The sequence below is a fragment of the Oenanthe melanoleuca genome, chromosome 2 (assembly GCF_029582105.1).
Source record: "Oenanthe melanoleuca isolate GR-GAL-2019-014 chromosome 2, OMel1.0, whole genome shotgun sequence".
Lineage (NCBI taxonomy): Eukaryota > Metazoa > Chordata > Aves > Passeriformes > Muscicapidae > Oenanthe > Oenanthe melanoleuca.
In genome coordinates, this window is record NC_079335.1 from 148,148,026 (window position 1) to 148,162,398 (window position 14,373).

The following is a 14,373-nucleotide window of genomic DNA, read 5'->3' on the forward strand; positions in this document are numbered from 1 at the left end:
AGCTTGTCTGCTTCAGAGGACCAGCTGAAGGCATGTGCATTGCTTTCCCAATGCTCAGATGGGTTTTGTGTGGAAAAATTCTGGTGTCTGTGGTTGCTGAAGAGGGACCCAAAGCTTGGCAGGCTGCAAGGCATGGGGAAGCATTCTGCTGGGAAAAGACACCAGATTTGTCCAGGTAGAGATGAGCCTTTCAGCGTTCTCCAAAGCCTGCATCTGTGGTTAACTGCTGGAAAAGTGAGATGTATTCTTGGTCATCCTGTCCCACAGCACTCAATGGGCTTCTGTAGTGAACCAAAGTAAAGATGTAATTCAGAGGGGAGGAGGGTTCAGTACAAGCGTTTGAAGCTAACAGTTGCTGCAAAACAAGCCAGCAAATATTAGTCTGTACCTGAAAGTGCTGCAGCTGTCCTTGCCCCAAATCCTGTGTCTGCCTGCAGTGCAGCAGCCCAGGTGTCCCATAGCAGAGCAGCTCAAGTTCTTTGGAATCATTGCTTTGGTGATGTGCAGGGTTGGGCAGCTCTGCTGTTCCTTTTTTGCTGTTACAGTTGTCTGCATCTGAGATGCACCAAGCCTAAGCATTCTCCTCTGGGGTGGTTGGTTGAGGAACCTTGAGCATCGTTTGAGTTGTCAAGCTAGTGTCCCTTGCTTAGCAGAAAGCACTGCCTGCAGTTGCACTTTGTTCTAACTCTGTGTGTGTTGCCTCCTCAGACCCATTGCTGCCCTTCCCAGACTGGTTTGCAGTTCTCAGCCCAGTGCCTGGCAAAAGGAGAGGCTCATTCTTTGTATGCACAGTGGGATAGTGAAGGAGGGGATGGATTTGCTCCCCCATACACAGGACTGAGAAAGCAGGTGCTGAAATAGAGTGTCCTATCCTGTAAATGAAATGCTAAGGAAGAATTGTAAAGGAGGTCCCAGAGCTGACCTCAGTGTGATGATTGGGTTTGTCAAGTGGACATGAGGGCTCCCAGCTGAGCACAGCAAGGGCCAAGGAGCACAGGACTGATGTGTCAGTGCTTGCAGAGGTCTGGTCCTGTGGCTGCTCAGTGCAGCTGACAGGGCGTGGGAGGTGCAGATGCTGGCACCTCACAGTACACAGAATGGAATGCAGTTTCATAGTAGAAAAGGTAATTGAATGTGGGAACACTTTTATGAAGCAGTAACATGGACTAACCACTGCTTGAAGTCTTAAAATTTGATTAGTTCCCTTTCAACAACACATTGTGCTTGGCAGAATTCCCAGCCCTCTGCTCCCAGATGCACAGGGGAGGGCTCTCACCCTTATGTGCCCTGGACAGGAGTCTCTGAGCAATCCAGTTTTTCCATCGTTTCATAGGGATGTGATGTTTTTTCAGTCACACACTCACTCCTTCTGTCCCTCCTGGTGTGGCAGCATCCCTGGAAGGAGGAGTGATGGGGGTGGAGACACGTGGCCATGTGAGGGCATCAGAGTATTTTTGGTGTTTCCTGCACTGGTCTTTGGCCATGGTGGTAGCTGGGCAGAGGTCTGTCTTACCTGGTGTTACCCAGGCCCTGTCTCAGGCTGACACAGTTAATGTAAAGCTCTATCAGGTGTTGTAGCAATACAACTTTTCCCTACAATGTGCATTCCTTGGCATTTATGAACACAGAACGTCATTTACCAGCAAAGTGTCCATTACCAGACTTCCTCTGTCACTGCACAGACCTTGCACACAGGCCTTGTGCAGAGCCTGTGGCACCAGAGCTGGAGCAGGAGGAGCCGTGTGTGCTGTGCAGTGTTGTGGTGCCAAAGTGCAGGAGGGAGCAGGGGGGAGCAGGAGGGACCCGGGGGGCGCAGGGGGGAGCAGGAGGGAGCAGGAGGGAGCAGGAGGGAGCAGGGGGGAGCAGGGGGAAGCAGGAGGGAGCAGGGGGAGCAGGAGGGACCAGGGGGAGCAGGGGGGAGCAGGAGGGAGCAGGGGGAGCAGGAGGGAGAAGCAGGCTGGGCTGCAGCAGGCAGGAGCAGCACAGGCGCCGTGTGAGGGGTGAGGAGAGCCCGGCACAGCAGAGGGGACCCAGGGCACACAGGCACACTGACAGCCCATCCTCCTTGCCCCCGGGGGCAATCCAGGCTTCCCAAGCCCCTGTGTCCTTTTCCAGTGGCTCAGTGGGTGCAACACGTGCAGCTCAGCTGGGCAGAGCTGGTGGGACCAGCTGCTCCCAGCTGGGGCACAGTGCTGCTGGGGGCTGCCTTGCTGCCTTTTGCTCCGCTGGGGACAAACTGAACTTGCATTTATTGTTTAAAAGAATCTAGTATATTAGGAAATTGATCCAACTGCACAATTGTAATTGCAGAGGCTGGGTCAGTTGTGTCGTGCTCCCAGCTTACCCTGCAGGACAGGACCTGCTGCTGTGGGCAGCATCTGTGCCAGCAGAACCGTGCTCCAGTCATGGCAGCAGCCACTGTTGCTGCACTTGGAGCTTCCCAGCTTGGTGTTAGCCAGATGCAGCAGCAGTGAGCTGTGTGCCCCATTCTGGCACGAGGGGGACATCCTGCTCCAGACAGGACCATGTGCATCCCTGTGCTCAGTGTGGGGTATGGAGCTGGTCACACATCCTTTTCACCTTGCCCGTGGTACCTTTGTGAGTGACTTGGTTGCTCTCTCCTGCTCTGACTCTGGGACTGCTCCAAGCTCTGATGCAGCTCTGGACATGGGCAGCTCATCAGCAGGAGCAGCAGGCCAGGGCACAGGCAGAGGGCAAGTGACTCTGGGACTGGTGTTAGGTGGCCACCGTGATGGGTCACTGTCCTGCATGACAAGCAGAGACTGGAAACAAGCCCAGGGAGGTGCTGAGCCTCTGCCTGAGGTGCTGCCCCAGTGTCTGAATGGTCCAGCTGTGAGCCCTGGGTGAGCACTGACCCACACATGGCCATGGCCGATGGTTTGTGTCATGGACTGGTGTCTATAAGTATGACTGATACCCCCTGAATCTTTTTCAGCTGCTTTTGAACAGTTATGGCAGGTTTCTTCAGAGCAGGGTAATTTGAGTTTTTTGCTTCTTTATAGCCAACAAGGTGGAAGTGTGAAATTGCTGTGCCAGGAGTGAAGCTGCTGTCCCTATGACTGGGCTGCTGTCCCTGTGTCAGGGCTGCTGTACCTGTGTCAGGGCTGCTGTTCCTGTGTCAGGGCTGCTGTCCCTGTGACTGGGCTGCTGTCCCTGTGGCTGGGCTGCTGTCCCTGTGTCAGAGCTGCTGTCCCTGTGGCTGGGCTGCTGTCCCTGTGACTGGGCTGCTGTCCCTGTGGCTGGGCTGCTGTCCCTGTGTCAGAGCTGCTGTCCCTGTGGCTGGGCTGCTGTCCCTGTGTCAGGGCTGCTGTCCCTGTGTCAAAGCTGCTGTTCCTGTGGCTGGGCTGCTGTCCCTGTGGCTGGGCTGCTGTCCCTGTGACTGGGTTGCTGTCCCTGTGGCTGGGCTGCTGTCCCTGTGGCTGGGCTGCTGTTCCTGTGACTGGGTTGCTGTCCCTGTGTCAGAGCTGCTGTCCCTGTGTCAGAGCTGCTGTCCCTGTGACTGGGCTGCTGTTCCTGTGACTGGGCTGCTGTCCCTGTGACTGGGCTGCTGTCTCTGTGGCTGGGCTGCTGTTCCTGTGTCAGAGCTGCTGTCCCTGTGACTGGGCTGCTGTCCCTGTGACTGGGCTGCTGTCTCTGTGGCTGGGCTGCTGTCCCTGTGTCAGGGCTGCTGTCCCTGTGTCAGGGCTGCTGTCCCCTGTGGCTGGGCTGCTGTCCCTGTGGTGCTCATCCCTCTATGGAAGGTTCAGTGTCCTGGGGACAGCCCAGTGAGGAGCCATGCTTCCCATTAGCTCCCATCAGTGTGGCTTGTGCTGGTGTGGGGAGCACAGTGCAGGGACACCCCTCAAAAGTTCCTACCCTCCAGGAGCAGCCCTGGGTGTGTGTGAGGGAGCAGGTTTGGGCTGTTCAGGCTGTCTGCACCCACCCCACACCCGTGAGCTAGGCACGAGCAGCTCAGGTTAGCATCCTGGGAAAGTTGGTGAGGTCTGGGGATAAATTGCCATCAGTTTATCTCATTTAGGAGGTAATCAGAGCCAGGGACGTGCAGAGCAATTGAATCTTAGTTGTTCTGAAGTATCATAAATCAAACGAGCTGTTGCTTTTTTACATGGGCTCATGTTAAAGAGAGCTGGGTGTCAGGCTGCCAGGGAGCATCCGCGGAGCATGGCAGGCGTGGGATTGGGGCTGTCAGAGCGGGAGAGCAGCGGGCTGGCAGCAGCACCCTCGGGCTGCCAGGCTGTGTCAGGCTGGCAGGGGACAGGTGCTCGTCCCTCGGCGTAGGTGCAGTGCCGTCCTGCAGGGACCTTCAGGAGACTGCTCTGTCAGAGCCCAGCTCTGTGCAGGAGTGCCCTGTGCTGCCCCTGCCGCTCTGGCCCGGCCCGAGCCCCCGGGGCAGCCGCAGGGCCAGAGAGCCACCGGGAAGGGCTGGGGACAGCAGCACCGCAGCCACGCTCCTGCTCTGCCCCGCGGCTGCCACAGCTCCGCGATAATGAACTTCTCATGTGCTTAAAGAGTGATGCAGGGTGCATGGCGAGAAGCTGACAGCCCCTTAATGTGCTTCTCAGTGGCGGCCAAACGACGCGGTTTTGTCTTTGTTTTTCAGTTTTAAAACCCACAGGAAATTGATGGCCAGTAAAGAGTTGTGTTGGGGTGATGTGCGTGATTAATGCCAACTGTCAGGGGCTGTCAGGGCGGGAGCTGGGGCTGAGCAGATTGTCGGGATTCCAGCGGCTGCCGCTGCCGCACACAGCGTGTCACCGCCGGGCTGAGCCGAGCCGAGCTGAGCCGGGCTGGGCCAGTGTCACCGCTGCTCCGCCGAGCCGAGCTGAGCCGAGCCAGGCCAGGCCGGGCTGAGCTGAGCTGAGCCGGGCCAGTGTCACCGCTGCTCCGCCAAGCCGAGCCGAGCCGAGCCGAGCTGAGCCCTGGCGGGAGGGGCAGCCCATGCTGGGCATCTCCGGGCTCCAGCTGCTCCCCTGTGTCCCTGGCCCCTGTGTCCTGTCCCCTGTGCCCACAGCCCCCACCCGCACTCTGTGCTTCCTGGGGCACATCCAGGCAGTCCCCCGGGCTGTCCCCCGGGCTGTCCCCGGGATGTCCCCTGTGCTGTCTCCCAGGCTGTCCCCAGGGCTGTCCCCTGTGCTGTCACCTGTGCCCAGCCCCGGCACTCTGGGGCACTGGGGGCTCCATCACGCTGCTCCTGCTGTGCTCTCCTGGCGCCTGTCCCCGCAGAGGGGCCTGTCCCCGTCGCACTAATACAGGTTGGGAATATTGGGTTTAATGATCTGCAAAATGAGGAGGTAGCGAGCTGACATTTACGAATGGTGCTGCATCCTTCTCTTCCCAGACGCCTGCTAATTTGTTGATATCCCAAACACCTCATAATGATACGGTACAGTCGCAGATTGCAAACAAGCATCCCGAGGCCAGGGGCTGTGCTGCCCTGCTGCAGGACCCTCCCCACAGCCAGAGAGCAGAGCTCGGGCTGGGGTCTGCCTATCTGAGAGGCCCTGCCCTGGGCCAGGGTCTCTGTGTGTCTGGCAGGCCCTGCGCGGTTCCTGCCCTGTGCCCCCATGCTGGAGGCCTCCCCTCCCTGTGTGCTGCCCACCTGCCGTGCTGTGCTGTGCCAGCAGACTGCAGCAGGAGGGGCGCAGTGGCCGAGGACAGCCGTGCTCTGAGGGCCGCCCCAGCCTGTGGGGGCACCTGGGGGGCTGGGGGTGAGGCGTGGGGCCAGCCTGGCCCAGGGCAGCTCCTGGGGGCACACTCTGCCTGGGGACCTGCTCAGCCCACGGAGAGGGGTGTCCGTGGGGAAGGAGGTGGGGAGCGCTGTTCCATGGCTGCATGCCAGAGTCTGCACAGGAGGGTCTGGGGCTGGGCAGTGCAGGGTGCAGCCAGGGCCCTTGGCAGAGCAGGGCCCAGCTCTGCCCCAGCCCTGTGCTGAAGCTGGTTTTAGCTCCCCAGCTCCCTTCTGCTCTGAGCTGTACTTCACCCCACTCAGAGCATGGAGAGGGGACTTGACACGAGCTGTGAGGGCAGCACTCTGTGTCACTGCTGCTCCCCTTCCTTTTCCTCTCTGCCATCCACGGTGTCAGTGGGACACACTGTTCCACTGGGCTCCCTTGAGCAGCCGGTGCCAGCTCTGCTCTTGCCTCTTGGTGGGCACTTGCTGCCCCTCCTGCTGTCCCTTTGGCCTGTCTCCTGGCTGGACACACAGGCTGTCTCCATTCCTGGCAGCCCTGCAGTGCCCCCTGCTCTCTGCAGGATGTTTTCCCCATGGCTGGCGTCTTGGCAGAGGGAGGGTGCTGCCCTGGGGCCACTCCTCTCGCTGTGGTCCCTGCCTGTTCTTGGCTGCTGGTGCAGTCTGGGTGCCCTGTGGCTCTGCTGTCCCAGCCGTGCCCTCCCTGCTGCTGCTGCTGCTCCTGCTCAGAGCACTCGTTCCTGGGCCGTATTGGCAGGGGGGTCGAGGGTTAACCCATTAGCAGAGCCAGCTCGCACCAAACTCTGCTCAGCAACTCTTCACGGAGCTCAGTCTTTAAAACATCATCAAAAAATCATCAAGAGAGAGAGAGGCAGCGCATCCTTTTCCACTGCCCACTAATTCTAATGGAGCTGCAGTAATGGGCTCCCCCCTCGCGCTGGGGCAGCCGCGGGGCTGGGGCCGGGCTCTGCCAGCTGCCCCCAGGCAGCCACTCACTGGGAGCCAGCTGGAAAGGGCTCCCCACTCCTCTAGGAGCCCTGGCAGGTCAGAGCTGGCAAGCTCTGGGACTTCCCTGGCCTCTGAGAAGGAGCCTGTGCCCGTGTGTGGAACGGGGAGGGAGTTCTGCCAGCTCTGCTTCAGCAGAGATAGTCTAAACCCTTCTGCTTATGGCATCTGCTTGGTGCTACCCTTTGGAAACCTGCACCTTTCCCCAGAAGAAGCTGAGAATGCCCAACTTTCCCTAAAACAACAGCTCAAGTCTGATCCAACTTGTATGGGTGCCCTGAGGAGCTCAGGACCTGGTCCTGTTCCGTGCCAGGAGGTCTGCACAGTGTTCAGAGCTGCTGCAAGCCTGGATTCCTTTCCCAGCTCTGCTGATCCTCGTGTGTGACTCCAGGGCTGGGATCTCACACTCTTCTGTCACAGTCACACTGTGCTGAGGCCTGCAAAGAGATCCAGCCCCATAGTGCCATCCTGCACCAGGATGGGAATTTGCCTCAGCACAGCAGAAAAGCTGTGCTCTTTTGTTAGCTCTTGCTGGGCTCCAGGGCCTTTGTTCAGGTGGAGCTGGAATCCAAGAGGCACAAAGAGGGAAGGACGGCGCTGCTGCGGCTCCAGAGCTGGCGCCAGGGCTCTGGTTGGACTGGAATGCTCCCCGCTGGGACTGGGCAGCCCCAGGGCTCTGGGGTGCCCCTCAGCTGCGACAGTAGGAAAGTCTGTCTGAGCCAGGTTGGAGCCCCAGGAATCTCTCAGCCCTGTTGTGAATGTCCTGAGCAGAGTGCTGGGAGCCACATGGAGCCCCATGGTGCCCCAGAATGGTGCCTCAAGGAGCAGCAGTGACCCCCACACCAGAGCCCTGGGCAGGCAGAGCTGAAAAATGTACAGGTGCAGGAGGGCTGGGGCTGGGATTCCTGCCTGCCTGCTTGCGGGAGAGGTGCTGGGCAAGCAGGAAACAGGAACCTGTGAGCCCAGAGCAGGGATCCTCGCTGTGTCCTGCTGACCATGACCTCCTCTTCCTGCTGTGCACAAGGCTCTGCAGCAGGCAGGACTTGGAGTGCATGCAGTGCTTCCCAAGTGCAGGCAGCTGGCCTGGGCTGTGCAGCACAGCAGCAGCAGCAGCCACAGGTGGCTCAGACCAAGGCAGGAGGGATTTGAGGAGAGCAGGGCCTGCTCTGGTGTGCCAGGGTGCCCCAGGAGTGCTGCCTGCAGATGCTCCTCCAACACCGGGGCAGCCTGTGCCCCAGGGAGCTGCTGCTCCTCCCTGCCTGCCCCAGCAGCCCCCAGCCCTGTGGCTGTGGGGGATGCTCCTGGCTCCCCTGCAGTCTGAGCCTCCTGCCCAGGCTGGCTCTGGCAGCGCTCACAGGGGCTGGTGCCAGCGAGCAGAGGCACTGCCTGCTAGCCTGGCTGCTGCCTGCTATTTCCCAGTATTCACAAGCTAGCAGCTGTCTGTTTTCCAAGAGTCTTGTTCTTGAGCTGGGACTTGGTGTCTGTGGGGTGTGTCCTGAGGCTGAGAGCTGGAGGAGGGTGCTGGACAGGTGGGATGTCCCAGTTATCCCCGTGCATCAGAGAGGGGAGTCCAGCAGCGTGGCTGACTGCCTGCTCCCTGCAGTCTGTCATCCTCGTCCTCCTGAGGGCTCCCTCTCTCACTCCAGCAGGACAGAGGCAGCTGCACAATCTCCCCAGAGGAGGAGTCCCGGGCTGATTTAGGGTGAAATGAGTAAAAGAGCCTTGCCTTCCTATCTGGAAAGGGCAAGCCAGGACAGCCTCGTGCTGGGGTCATTCCATGCTGCTCTGATGGATGGTGTGGAGACCCAGCCCTGTGTTCCCACACCAGTTCACGAGCCCTGGTGGTCTCCAGGCCTGGTCCTTGTCAGTGCAGTGCTGACCACAGCCCTGGGAGGAAGGGCTGGGCATCGTGCCCAACAGACCTGGCTCTCCTTGGCGGATGTCCCAAGGCTGCACCATGTTCTGGGGATGTTCTGGACACAGCCCAGCTCAGATGTGCCCAGGTGGCCCCACAGTAGCTGAGGGTGGCCATTCCCTTGGTGGCACCTGGCCAGGACCTCTGCAGCCATTCACTGGGGGCTGTGGCAGCTCCTCAGTCCCTGCCTTCCTGCTGCTTCCCTCTGCAGTGAGGGGCTTCTGTGCTGCAGAGGAGTCAGGGAGAGGAGGGGACCTCCCTCAGCCCCTGCCGACTGCCCTGCTCACCTCCCCACATCATGCCTGCTGTGCACAGCCCCTGCCAGGCTTGAGGCCAGAGCAGCTCTGCCTTGCTGTGGACCAGAGGCCCCTCGGCCTCCGTGCTGTCTCTGGAGCTGAGCAGTTGACTCCCTGCTTTTAATAGAGAGCTGGGAAGGCACATTATGGAGATGAGGGTGTTATTTGCATAACGCTAATTAGGTAATTACAAATCATTTTGCTATGAGCTGAAGCGTGTGCTGTGACATAACGTTTATTAGTCATTCCATTCAGGCCCCGCTTAGTTAAGTCATTTACTGCACTAACTACTGAAGTTGGCAATAAAAGGTAAATGCTGGTGCTGGGTGTGAGGCTGACACGACACCCCATGAGCTGTGCCCGGGGGGGCCTGTGAGGCAGAGCCAGGCTGGCAGGGCAGGGCAGGGCAGGGCAGGGCAGGGCAGCCTTTGAGCCTTGGTGAGGAGGCAGCCACAGCCCCTCTTGCACCCCCTCACTCTGTGCCAGCCCAGGGTGGGCACAGAGCTCCGGTGCTGTCTGCAGGACCCGCTCAGGGGAGGGCTGATAGCACTGCTCCAGGCTTGGCAGCTTCTCTGAGGGTGGGACACAGGGAGAGTGGGCACAAGCCAGTGGAGCTGTGTGGGGCAGAGGGAGGGAGGGCTGGCACAGAGCTTGGGCTCTGCTCTGCAGGCACTTGCCTGTCCCAGCCTCCTGCTGCCTCCGCCCTGCCGTGTGGGGATGGTGGTAACCTGCAGGATCTGTCCCACGGCAGACCCCCTCCTTCCCAGCCCGTGTTATGGCACACCTTTCTCTTCCAGAGCCAGATGAGCCATTTGAGTTCATTATCGTGTCCCTGACGGGCCAGACGTGGCTCTTTGAAGCCTCCACATCAGAGGAGCGGGAGCTCTGGGTGCAGGCCATTGAGAGCCAGATCCTGGCCAGCCTGCAGGGCTGTGAGAGCAGCAAAAACAAGGTGAGAGGCCTTGGCCAACTTCTGTTCTGTCTTCTGTGGCATCTGCTCTGCCACATTCCTCCAGGTCCCACACTTATCTGTCTGTCCACACTGAATCCTGCCATGATCCCTCTTCTCCCAGTGAGGGTTCAGTCCCATCCCTGGCACTGTGCACTCCCCCCAGGTTTCTTGTCACCTCTTCCCTGCCTGGCTCTGGCCCCACAGAGTACTCTGCATCCCATGTGCAGGATCCTGCATGGTCCATTCCCTCCCTGGGCTCTGTGCCCTTTCTCCCCACTTTGCCCACTGTCCCCTTCTCCTCTGGCACAGCTCTGCTCCAGACCGTGGTCAGAGCCCCCATGTGCCGGCTCAGGAGCGTGTGTGGCCCTTGGGAGGGTGCAGGCAGTGCTGGGGGCTGGCCTGCAGCGAGGGGCCGTGTGGGTTCTTGCAGGCTCGGCTGGGCAGCCAGGGCGACGCGCAGGCCATGCAGGCCGTCCGCACCGCGCGCGGGAACAGCTTCTGCGTGGACTGCGACGCTCCCAGTAAGAGACCTGCGCTGGGGACTCACCGGGAGGGGAGGGGAGGGGGCTCCAGCCACCCCAGGCACCCCTCCCTCAGCCCACAGAGATGCTCTGTGTGTCTGTCCTGTCCCCTCCTGCAGTGGACCTGCTCCTCGGGGTTGGGCTGCGGACACACTGGCCCTGACCCCTCGCTGGCCAGCCTGAGGTCCCGGCTTCTCCCAGGGACACTGAACTGGGAAGGGCTCTGGTGGGCAGGTGCCTGCAAATACCTGTCTGAACCACAGGAAATGGGCTGGTGAGTCTTGGCAGGTTATTAACTCTCCCCACTGATCCTGCTGCCCTCAGATCCGGACTGGGCCAGTCTGAACCTGGGTGCTCTCATGTGCATCGAGTGCTCCGGGATCCACCGCAACCTGGGCACCCACCTGTCCCGTGTGCGCTCCCTGGACCTGGACGACTGGCCCAGCGAGCTCCTCATGGTCATGACGGCCATCGGCAACGCGCTGGCCAACGCCGTCTGGGAGGGAGTGGTGGAGGGCTACCCCAAGCCCACGCCCGAGAGCAGTCGGTAAGGGAGGTGGCGGACCCCAGAGATGCTTCTTGGGAAACACACCAGCAGGGCTGGGGGACGCTGCAGGGCTTGGGAGCAGCCACTGAGGCAGGCAGGGTTCCTCAGGATGTCCCAGTGCTGGGGTCCCATCTGCCTGCGAGGCACTGGCCACCCTCTCGTGCCATCCTGGGGGGCAGTGGGGCCCCACGGTAGCCACAGCCGTGATCTGAGAGCTGGGGCTGGCTGCCAAGCCGAAGGGGTTAACAGAGATGGCTTGGCAGCGTCCTGCGGGTCTCCAGGGTCCGTCCCTTTCAGGCCTTGTCTGTCCCTATCGGAGCCGCTGTGCTGTCACTCATCCCAACAAGAGCCCATTCTGCGCCTTATCGGCGCTGGCGCGGGTCAGGGGGCGGCGGCGGCGGCGCTGATGGCGAGAATGGCAGCAGATAGCGGCGCGGGCGGCATCGATCCGGCGGCACCGCGCCTTTGTGCGAGCCGGCGCGGCCGCCGCGGCGATAAGGTGCCTCCCGTGGCGCGGGGCCGGCGTGTGCAGCGCTGGCCTTTTCCCGGGCTGGCCACGGCCCCGCTCCGGCACGGCGCAGGGACGGTCCCCGAGCTGCCACCCGTGGGCACCCGGCACTGGGCGCACCGGCAGGCGCGGGCCGGAGCAGAACTGCTGCTGCAGGCGGGGATGGGGCACGCAGTGTCCGTGGGGAGCTGTGGCAGGTGTCAGCAGGTGTCAGAGTGGGATGGCACAGACTTAGTGGCAGCTGTGGGCACAGGGGCACGGCAGGGGCTGTGCAGAACGTACTTGGGTGTGAGGGACGGTCACTGCTCACACAGGTGTGTTCACCTGGCACTGCTGATGCCTGTGTCCTTCTGTGCATGGGGCCCAGGCAAATTGTCTCAACTGTGGCAGTGACAATGTGCTGTCTGGCAGGGAGGAGAAGGAGCTCTGGATCCGGGCTAAGTACGAGCAGAAGCTGTTTCTGGCCCCCCTGCCCCAGTCGGACATCCCGCTGGGGCAGCAGCTGCTGCGGGCCGTGGTGGAGGATGACCTGCGCCTCGTGGTGACGCTGCTGGCCCATGGCACCAAGGAGGAGGTGAACGAGACCTACGGAGACGGCGACGGGCGCACAGCACTGCATCTGTCCTGCGCCATGGCCAACGTGGTGTTCACACAGCTGCTCATCTGGGTAAGGCAGAGCCTGCAGCCTGCAGCGCAGTGCTCCTGGTGCTGTCCCATCCCCCTGCCTTTATCCATCCTGCTTCTGTGGCTCCCCCACATGCCCACTGGCACTGACCTGCACCCTCCCAGCTCCTCCTCCTGCCTTCCCCGGAGCCCCTCTGCTCCCTGCCCATGGCACACGGTGCCCAGGTGCCACTGACCAGCCGCTCCTCTCCTGCAGTACGGCGTGGACGTGAAGAGCCGGGACGCTCGGGGCCTGACCCCGCTGGCCTACGCCCGGCGAGCGGGCAGCCAGGAGTGCATCGACATCCTGCTGCAGCACGGCTGCCCCAGCGACAGCGCGGCCACGCTGACACCCAGCCTGCCGCGCCGCAACGCCAACGCCAACAACAACGCCTGCGCCGCCGCGCCGCCGGAGCTCAGCACCAGCCCCGGCACGGCCTAGCCCCGCCGGCCCTCTGGCACTGCAGGCTGGCCCTGGCCACTGCAGGCTGCCCCTGGACACTGCAGGCTGGCCCCGGCCACTGCAGGCTGCCATCAGCCACTGCAGGCTGCCATTGGCCACTACAGACTGCCCCCGGCCACCACAGGCTGCCCCTGGCCACTGCAGCCTGCCATCGGCCACTGCAGGCTGCCATTGGCCACTACAGACTGCCCCCGGCCACCGCAGGCTGCCTCTGGCCACTACAGACTGCCCCCGGCCACCGCAGGCTGCCTCTGGCCACTACAGACTGCCCCCGGCCACCGCAGGCTGCCTCTGGCCACTGCAGCCTGCCATCGGCCACTGCAGGCTGCCATCGGCCACTGCAGGCTGCCCCCGGCCACTGCAGGCTGCCTCTGGCTACCACAGGCTGCCCCTGGCCACTGCAGGCTGCCCCAGCCCTGGAGGGGCTCTGCAGCACCAACGGGCCCCATGCTGCTGGTCCCCGCCAGGCGCCCCTTGCAGGCAGGAGGGGCTGGAGCCGGCTGGGGGCAGCGTCCTGCCCCTCCCCGTCAGCTGTGCCCGTGCTGGCAGCTGTGGGTGGAGGGGCTCCCACACAGCCACTGGGGTGGCTGCAGACGGAGGGGCTCCCACACAGCCACTGGGGTGGCTGCAGATGGAGGGGCTCCCACACGATCACTGGGGTGGCTGCAGATGGAGGGGCTCCCACACAGCCACTGGGGTGGCTGCAGATGGAGGGGCTCCCACACGATCACTGGGGTGGCTGCAGGCACCCTGTCCCTGACCGGTACATGCGTGGGGAGACAGTTTCTCCTGCCCCCCCACCCCACACATCTGTAGATAGAGCAGGGGCCGGGGCAGTTCAGGTGTGCAGCCCCTGCACAGCAGCACGGGGGCTGGTGGCTGCAGCTGCTCCCTCGGGCAGGTCAGTTGGGCACTGCTCCTGCTCTCCCTGCGTGCTGCCTCAGCACAGCCCGGGCGAGGCGAGGGGCAGCGGGGTGCCTGTCTCTCCATGGCACCCCGTGCTCCTCTGCTGCTGCTGCTGCTGCAGGAGGGGTGCACCCACCAACGCTGTTCCCCGTGTGCTCATGCAAGGGTGGCATCTCCCCAGCGTAGCCCTGGACAAAGGCCTTCCCAGCTCTGTCTGTCTGTCTGTCTGTAGAGTCACTGTCCTTCCCGGTTCAAGCTCCAAGCCATGCACAGTGTCTCCATCAGAGCCTCCCGCTGCTGCCCAGGTGGGGCTGGTCTCCAGCTGAGCAAGAGGAGAGGAGAGGAGCATCTCTCTGCGTGGGGGTCAAGCCTCTGGCTGAATGCTGGAACCTCAAGGCTTTGGACACTGCTATGGAATGTCTCTGTCACTTGTGTATAAAATGTACATTGGAAATATTTATATGGACACTCTGTATATACGGTTTCTTTTCCATGAGTTGCCCTGTGTGTGTTATCTGCAGCCAAGGAGATAAAGGCCAATAAAGCAACCCACCTCCTGCCAGGCCAGCGTCTCAGTGTGCTGCCTTTGGGTTTTCCAATGCAGCCCTGGTTTGCAGGTGGGTCTGGTGCCTCTCCAGCCCACACTGACAAACGTTCAGCCTCTTCTCCTCCGGCTCAGGCTCTGATCAGCAGCAGTGCTGTGCTAAACTGTGTCCCTGGGGCATGGCAGAGTGCTGAGGGGAGATGTGCCAGCCCTGGGCACTGAGGGACAGTGCCACAACATGGCCCCAGAGGAGTGCCCAGCTCTGCTGGGATGGGATCCCGCAGCAGAGGGACCTGCAGGGCAGGAGTGCTGGGCCAGCTGGTCCCTGTGCACAGGACAGCGA

At 61.6% G+C, this 14,373-nt stretch overlaps 1 protein-coding gene across 3 annotated transcripts in view; it reads left to right on the plus strand.

The window, feature by feature from the left end:
* The window catches only part of AGAP3 (ArfGAP with GTPase domain, ankyrin repeat and PH domain 3), a 116,825-nt gene extending 102,777 nt beyond the window's left edge, over positions 1–14,048 (plus strand). For all 3 annotated transcript variants that reach the window (XM_056484189.1, XM_056484188.1, XM_056484190.1), the window contains exons 14-18: positions 9,724–9,878; positions 10,309–10,399; positions 10,724–10,946; positions 11,866–12,121; positions 12,335–14,048. In XM_056484189.1, coding sequence (XP_056340164.1) covers positions 9,724–9,878; positions 10,309–10,399; positions 10,724–10,946; positions 11,866–12,121; positions 12,335–12,559 — 950 coding nt within the window. In that variant the 3' untranslated portion in view covers positions 12,560–14,048. The remainder of the gene's footprint in view (positions 1–9,723; positions 9,879–10,308; positions 10,400–10,723; positions 10,947–11,865; positions 12,122–12,334) is intronic.
* The last annotated feature ends 325 nt before the right edge of the window (positions 14,049–14,373 follow it).